At 40.4% G+C, this 8261-nt stretch overlaps 1 protein-coding gene and 3 non-coding genes across 4 annotated transcripts in view; 1 reads left to right on the top strand and 3 right to left on the bottom strand.

Annotated features, from left to right (window-relative positions):
* ldhd (lactate dehydrogenase D) overlaps positions 1 to 7068 on the bottom strand; it is a 17778-nt gene extending 10710 nt beyond the window's left edge. The window contains exons 1-9 of the mRNA XM_008280247.1: positions 7043 to 7068; positions 6820 to 6961; positions 6591 to 6732; positions 6209 to 6368; positions 4584 to 4783; positions 2770 to 2898; positions 2248 to 2349; positions 844 to 878; positions 526 to 616 (exon numbers count right to left, since the gene is read on the bottom strand). Coding sequence (XP_008278469.1) covers positions 526 to 616; positions 844 to 878; positions 2248 to 2349; positions 2770 to 2898; positions 4584 to 4783; positions 6209 to 6368; positions 6591 to 6732; positions 6820 to 6961; positions 7043 to 7068 — 1027 coding nt within the window. The remainder of the gene's footprint in view (positions 1 to 525; positions 617 to 843; positions 879 to 2247; positions 2350 to 2769; positions 2899 to 4583; positions 4784 to 6208; positions 6369 to 6590; positions 6733 to 6819; positions 6962 to 7042) is intronic.
* Positions 5 to 75, bottom strand: trnag-gcc (transfer RNA glycine (anticodon GCC)). The gene has a single exon. It is a non-coding gene; the product is annotated as a tRNA-Gly (tRNA).
* Positions 911 to 981, bottom strand: trnag-gcc (transfer RNA glycine (anticodon GCC)). Its single transcript has one exon. It is a non-coding gene; the product is annotated as a tRNA-Gly (tRNA).
* A 514-nt stretch (positions 7069 to 7582) lies between the features above and the next one.
* On the top strand, positions 7583 to 7653 carry trnag-gcc (transfer RNA glycine (anticodon GCC)). The gene has a single exon. It is a non-coding gene; the product is annotated as a tRNA-Gly (tRNA).
* The last annotated feature ends 608 nt before the right edge of the window (positions 7654 to 8261 follow it).

Genomic DNA, 8261 nt, shown 5'->3' with positions numbered 1-8261 from the left:
TGCATGCATTGGCCGGGAATCGAACCCGGGCCTCCCGCGTGGCAGGCGAGAATTCTACCACTGAACCACCAATGCTGGATGAGCAGCAGGAAATACCATATTTGGAAAAAATGTCAACACACAATGTCTAGAGAACTGTACACACTGGACACCAAATGTCACCTGGTTAAATAAAGGTTATTTAAATGTCTAGAAATTGTCACAAAAAATATGTAAAAGGGAAAAAAATGACCATAAAAAGATACATAATGATCCAAAAGGGAAAGAAAACTCTGAAAGGGCAAAAATATCCACAAAAACAAGTGTAAGAAAATCCCCAAGTACCACAAATCCTCTACAAAGAGTCACAACATCCCCACAAAGACATCAAATGTGTGCTGATGGTCACAAAAAGACACAACAGACATTTACTCTGGAATGTTTTAACATTTGACACGAGTGATGAGCATCACGTTAAACTCTACACATGAAAACCTGAAACTGACACAAATAACTCAAATCATTATTACACCATTGTGTTCTCACCTGTCAGCCTGTTTTCAATCAGGTCCTCCTTCGTCTCCACAATAATCTGAGGCAGCCGAGACAAAGGAACACACACGTCTGTAGAATAGGCCTGCACACACACACACACACACACACGTAAAAAAAAAAAAAGATTCAGTTTGTTGGATTTAAGATGTTAATAAATTCAGACATAAACACTGGTCTCAGAGCAGTGTAATCTGATTGCCTTACAGCCTGGTCTCAAAGCAGTGTAATCAGATTACCTTACAGCCTGTCTCAGAGCAGTGTAATCAGATTACTTTACAGCCTGATCTCATAGCAGTGTAATCTGACTACCTTACAGCCTGGTCTCAGAGCCTGAGCAGAGTAATCTGATTACCTTACAGTCTGGTCTCAGANTGTGTGCATTGGCCGGGAATCGAACCCGGGCCTCCCGCGTGGCAGGCGAGAATTCTACCACTGAACCACCAATGCTTTACATGCTGTAAACAAAACCGGTCCGGTTCGATTCCCGGCCAGTGCATCCATAGATTGCTTCATTTGACTTTTGTTTGTACACAACTCCAGTAAAAACTCTCCATGATGAGTTCATCACACTGACCTGTGAAGTGATTCGTCTTTGCCGTGCTGCTCTCTGACAGCTTCGCCCAACGAGACGCCGTCGTCGCCACAAATCGACCTGAACGCAGAGAGGACGCCGTCCACAGCCGCCGCCTGCAGAGAGACAGATCATCACGTATAGACGGCCATTTATAAGACGGGAGGAGGACAACGTAACGAGAAAAACAAAACCTTTTCCTCAGTGTGATCTTACTGAGGACATTATTACACTGCAAAAAAATCTTTTAAATACATATTTTTAATATTTTCTTTAATGAAAAGCCTCCAAAAAATACATTCACAAATTTACTCCTTTTTATTTTATCACCATTTTTTTGTTTGATAGTAGAAACTGTTAAATTCAAGCTTATTTCTGTAAACATATATTTAAAAATTAGTGACAAGTAAGTTGTGATTCTCCTATTTTTTACAGAGATGTTGATATTCTCTGTCATTACTGATTTATAAAAGCATTGCTCACCTGTCAAAACACAGCTTTTGAGCTTATTTTACATTATAAATGATCTGTCTGTCTGTGATATATCTAAATATGATTTATATTATTGTTATTTAGGGAATTTATTGGTCATATCATCATTTTCACCCACGTGAAAACACCTTAGTAAACGTTAAAAATACAAGTTAAGGTTAGAAATATATATTTTAGCCATGATAACTGCCATATTTTGAAGAGTTGGGTATTGAACATTATTTTATTCTTATTTCTGGCATCCAAGCTGCTGGAGTTTCAGCATTTCTTCAGATTTTTCTGCAGGTCATAGTTAATGCATTAACTGTTTTTCCAGAGTGTTCAGCTGGAGGCGTTTTAGGTCGAACATTCCTCAAGGAGCTATTTAAAGCTCTATTTAAACTGTACACAGCTCTGTTTTCTACAAAACATGAGTCAAACCTGAACTGACTGTGCTGCAGCTGCTGGGAGACGTTTTCCACAAGCTGAGGATGCACAAGCAGTGAATCCGTAACTGCATGAGTGAACCTCCACATGAAATGGTTCGTCGGTGTCTTTGTGATGCAGAAATGCTGATATATGAGCCCTCTGCAGCAGCTCAAAGTCAGAATGACGGGAACTAACTGAGTTTCTGTGTTTCAACACGTTGTCTATCCATCCATTATCTATACACCGCTTAATCCTCACNTGTCGAGCTTTCCACAGTCGGTTCCTGGTCTCAGCATCTCGAGCCCACTGAAAGTCTGAACCTCCGTTACTCTGAGTGATGTCCTCTGAACACACACACACACACACACACACACACACACACACACACACAGGGTTTCTGTCGTCACTAAATATCAACATTTTCATATTAGCTACTAGAAAACGTAAACACAAAGTAAAGCCAAACTAACACCTGATTTGGTTCAACAAACTAAACATCTGGTTGTTCATGAGACAACTTGACCTGAAATAAAAGTATGAGTGGAAGCAAAATGCGCACAGTGAGACACAAAGACACACAAAGTTCCACAAAGTGACACAAAACAAATACACAAACACACAAAACAACCACAACCTCAAAAGCCTTTACTTTGCATACGCCAGCTGAAGGAACGCGGCTGCAGGTTCAACTGGTAAACGTTTGTGCGACCGTTTCTCAGAACCTGCCGGTGTCGCGAGACGTTTTGTGCGTCTGACTCACACACCGGTTGTGTTGACTTGTTCCTCGAGGCTTCGCTCAGAACCGTGGAACTCCAGAAACAGCGTCGGACTGACCGGATACGACAGAGAACTGAACCTGTTGCAGGCGTCGATCATCACGTCGTCCAGGAACTCTGGAAGAAAAACAAAACACACAACAGACACACAAACAGGATAAATGTCAGTGTGACGTCTTTTCCTTCATAGCTGCATTTTTCTGAACTGATATCGATCGATTTTCAGCTCCTCCATCAGGATTCTGCTGCAGTGATCTGGTTCATTAAAGGGATCAATAAAGTTTCATGTCCTCCTCCTCCATCGTCTTTCTCTTCCGTTGATCGTTTCATTAAAGAATCTGCGTTCAGGTCGAGTAGAGCAAAAGATAAAAATGGAAAAGAGAAAAATCTTTATTATTATGTATAAAAACTGTTTTTAAAAAATAAAAAATGAGAAAAAGGGCAAAATATAGAATCAAGAGGAATGAATTTTTTTCCCCAAAAAAATAAAAATTAGGGAAGTTTTCTAAACAACACTAGGAAAAAACTTTTTAAAAAGCTAAAGAAAAAGGTCAAAAAGTAAAAAAAAAAAACGTTGCGATTTGGAGTTAAAATGTTGATGTTTTAAGAAAGAAATAGAAAAATAGAATTTCAGGTAAAACAGAAACCTCTTCATAACATTATGTTTTTTGCTTGAAAATCAAACAATTTGGATTTTTTTTTCACAATATTACAAAAAAAAATGTAAAGAAAAAAAGCAAAAAACTCAGGGAACAAAATTTGTAATTTAGAGTTTAAAAGTTGATATTTTCAGGAAGAAATAGAAAAACAGAAAATACGACAATTTCATGTCAAAAATAAAAATGAAAATAGTTTTTGTTTTTTTCCTCAAAAAATAAAAAATGAGGGAAGTTTTTTAAACAATACTAGAAAAAAAGTTCAAAAACTGTAAAGAAAAGGTTAAAAAAATGTTAAAAAGTTGCAATTTGAAGTTTAAAAGTTGAGATTTTAACAAATGAATAGAAAAATAGAAAAAGAAATATAATTTCATGTTTAAAAAAAAGGTCAAGGTTTTGCTTTTCTCTTCGTCACATCGAGTTTTTCCCTCAAAAAACTAAAAATTAGGGGAAAAAAAAAATATCAGGAAAAAAAATGTAAAAAGTAAAGAAAAAGGCCAAAAGGTAAAAAATAAAAATAAAAAGTTGTGATTTAGAGTTTAAAAACTGAGATTTTAAGAAAGGAAATTGAAAAATGTAAACAAAAATAGAATTACACATAAAAAATAAAAAATGAAAATAGTCGCGGTTTTGCTTTTCTCTCCGTAACACTGAGTTTTTTCCTCAAAAAACTAAAAATCCTGAAAGTTTTCTTTTGGCCTTTGTTGGATAGTGTTAGTGAGAGAGAGACAGGAAAGTAGGGGACAAGGACATGTGGGAAAGGGTCATGAGCGGGATTCAAACTCATGACCTCCATATTGGGACTGTAGCCCTGTACATGAGACACCAGCTCAACCAGGTGAGCTATAGCAGCGCCCCTGAAATTTTTTTTTTTTAAAGACCAATGTTAGAAAAAAAAACAAACAGGAAAGTAAAGAAAAAGGTCAAAAAGTTAAGAAAAAAAAAGTTGTGATTTTGAGTTTAAAAGTTGATATTTTAAGACAGAGACATTTTTTCTCTTCATGTTTATCTGCACACGCCGGATGTTTCTCTGAATATGTACAGCGGAGGTCAAAGAGTCAGCGTGAACGCTAGCGACGCAACAGAAGCTCTGACGTGAAATAAACCTGCAGATCTGTCTGTTCTTGTTCTACGTGGTTTCCTCACCGATGCGAGCTATCGGGACTCCGGCCTGCAGCACCTGCACCGTGCTGTCGACGGCGGCCTGGACGGAGGGGAACGAGCAGACGGCCGACACCATCTCCTCCGGGACGCCGTACAGACGCAGCGTGGTTTTAGTGATGATTCCCAAAGTTCCCTCAGAGCCCACGAACAGGTTGGTCAGGTTGTAGCCGGCCGCCGTTTTCCTGAAGACGGACACGCAGATGAAAAGACACAACGGCAAAGACACAAATGGGAAACACAAAGGCAGAAACAAATACACAAAGAGACACAAACAAATGATAAAGAGATAAAAAATGATGACAAAAGACCAGAAAAAGATTAAAACGAACTAAAAGAAACACAAACAGGCGAATGCAATGAATGCAATCAGACACAACACGACAGCAAAGACACACAAAAAGTGACTCAGAACACATGATGAGAGTCACAAAAGGATGGCGAAGAGCAAAAAACAACCACAAAGACACACAAAAAGACCAGAAAGAGACACAAACAAATATAATATGACATGAAAACGATCACAATGACACACAAAAAGACCAGGTGGTTGGCTGACCATCTCAGAATCTGTTGAGACTTTGTAGGAATGAAACTGACATCTGCCCATTTTTTAGCTGAAATTTCACCCAATGGAAATTTCCAATAACTCTAAGTTGTAAATGGAGCCAGATGCCACTTCCAGACGTCCACGTCTCCTGAAGTATAGGTCCTGGAGTCTCCACATGTTCAGGAGATGTTCAGGAGTTTCTGGTGAACGGAGAGAACGCAGCAAGTTCTGGAAATCAAGACTCAGTTCTTTGCTTCAGAGCTTCCAAATTCAGGATTTGTTCAAAAATCCCTAATAAAGTGGATTTTCAAAGAACTTGGAAAAACATATCTGAAACACATAGAATCTATTTGATCAAAGTTATTGTGAGAATAACATCTGGATGACATCGCTGATGCTTAGAAAGCTTCCATACGTTGGTAGAAATGGGAGTTATGGCCGATCAGAGCTGGTAAAAGTGATGAATTTCCAAACATCCAGATGGACGTGTTGACTCATGGGTAGGCTGATGGAGTTTAGGACAGTCAGAGACGGAAGGATCATCTACTGGTGAGTCAAGTTCCAACATCCTCCATGTTGTCTTCATGATAAAACCATTCTGCTCCTGACTGGTGTTATTAAACAGGAAGTGGTGGCGAGGGTTGGAGTCTAGAGCTGATCACGAGCAGGAAGACGGAAAAATGAAGTTTTTATGAAAGGATATTGAAAAAAAGAGTCTTGATTTCCAGAATTTGCTGCGTTCTCTCTGTTCACCAGAAACTCCTGAACATCTCCTGAACATGTGGAGACTCCAGGACGTATACTTCAGGAGATGTGGACGTCTGGAAGTGGCATCTCGGTCGATTTACAACTTGCAATAGAGTCTTTTTGAAAATTTCCATTGGGTAAATAATGATGAAATTGGAATTTCAGTTACAAAATGGGTAGATGTCAGTTTCAGATGCTGAAGATCATTCCTACAGAGTTTCAACAGACTCTGAGGTAGTCAAGCAGCCACCTTTGCTAACTTAACACCGAACGACCCTGTAGCTAGCGGCAGGGTTGCGTCTCCAGGCTGTACCTTGGACGTCGACGCTCCCCAGCCGTGTGAATGATGCTGCCGTCGGCCAGAACCACCTCCAGGTTCATCACGTTCTCCCTCATCGTCCCGTAACGAACAGCGTTGGTCCCAGAGGCGCTGGTGGCGGCCATACCGCAAAGGGAGGCGTCAGCTCCTGGATCTGAGGGAACGGGGGTCATTCGTTGATTGAAACAGCTCATGACAGGTCATTACATCTACATTACAACTCATTACAACTATTATCAAAACCGACCCACTTTTGGCAGGTTTTTTTCTCACATTGAATCTTGATGCTGTTTGAACAACAACATCTCTGGAACTATTAAAGATAAACATTTTCACTGTTATTTCTCAACTCTGAACGCTGTAAACGGCGACTGACCCACAGGGAACCAGAGTCCGGTCTCTCTCAGGTAGGAGTTCAGGGCTTTGCGGGTCACACCGGGTTCTACCGTCACGTCGAAGTCCTCCGGGTGGAGATCCAGGATCTGGTCCATGTTTCTTAAACTGAAGCAGACTCCACCCTGAGGGAACACAAACACGGAGACAAACAAAGCATGTTGGTTTTGTCTTTTTCAGTGTCTTTTTATTGTTAATCGAGGATCTCTCACCTTCACGGCAGTGACCCCTCCCTCCAAACCAGTCCCGGTGCCGAAGGGGATGATGGGTAGCTGGTGTTGGTGGCAGATCTTTGCCAGAGCGCTGACCTCCTCCACACAGCGAGGAAACACCACCACGTCTGGAGGGCGACATCTGAAACACAAGACTCTGGTTACTGTTGTTATCACGCCCCCTGCAGCAAACTGATAAACCCACAGGACTGAACCTGCGTACTGCCGAACTTTGCTGCTAGTTAGCATAGCATTAGCCACTGTGAAAGCAGCCAATGTCCTTCTCCTCTGAATCACATATGTCCCTTAAACTGCTAACTTTAGTGAGCAGCCGGGGATCAAAGTTAACCATTAAGGGTCATATATGATTCAGAGGAGAAGGACATTAACTGCTTTTAGAGTGACTAATGCGATGCTAATGGCTAGCCGCTAAGTTAAACAGAGTCTTAAAAACAGTAACTACTATGGTTTTCATATCTGGACCTGAGTGAGAAATAGAGAGGAAATCAATCAATCAATCGATCAGATTCAGTTACAGTAATCTTTATTACTGAAGTAAACGAGTCATGTCCCTGCTTTCACATGCTGCTAAAATATACCATTCCTGTATATCAGTTCCAAACATTAGTAATCAGTCTTTCTGGATTAACAGTAATCGTCATCAGTACCGGTTCTGAAAAGACCTGTCTTGGTCTGTAGACGTCAGTCGTGCAGTTGTGACTTGACATTTTTTCCAAATATGGTGTTTCCTGCTTCTCATCCAGCATTGGTGGTTCAGTGGTAGAATTCTCGCCTGCCACGCGGGAGGCCCGGGTTCGATTCCTGGCCAATGCACACTAGTTTTAACTTGGCTGTATTGAAAATGCAGACAGACTTGTGAACGATTTGATTTGTGGCCATAACTTGCGGGTTTTGCTGGTAGGTGATTTAATGTGTTCTTGGTTAGCTGCTGTTTGTGTGCTGAGATCCAAAGCAGCAGCTGTTACAGCTGAAAACGAAGCTCTGCATGATCCCTCTAATGAGGAACTTCTTTATTTTATCATTTCATACATTTTACTGTGAAATTTCAGTTATAACCACAAAGGTTTCAGAAGCACAACACCCGATGTGTATTTAATATGCTTCAGCTCATCAAGATTATTCACTATAAGATTCAGTTAAAGCTGGGCGTGCATTGGCCCGCGTGGCAGGCGAGAATTCTACCACTGAACCACCAATGCTGGATGAATGTTAGGAAATACCATATTTGGAAAAAAAATGTCAAGTCACAACTGCAGGAAAGGAGGAAGGTTTCAGTTTATAACAAAATAGAAACAACATGACCCCAAAAATGAAATGAAATGATTAGAAAAAGTCCACAGGGACACATTAGATGAGCACAAAGGAAACAAAAGCAAAATGCCAAAAGTTACACAGAAATGATCCCTGGTTCATCGTACTCT

Source organism: Stegastes partitus, unplaced genomic scaffold (genome assembly GCF_000690725.1).
Source record: "Stegastes partitus isolate 25-593 unplaced genomic scaffold, Stegastes_partitus-1.0.2 Scaffold188, whole genome shotgun sequence".
Lineage (NCBI taxonomy): Eukaryota > Metazoa > Chordata > Actinopteri > Pomacentridae > Stegastes > Stegastes partitus.
This window is presented reverse-complemented; position numbering and strand designations above follow the sequence as displayed.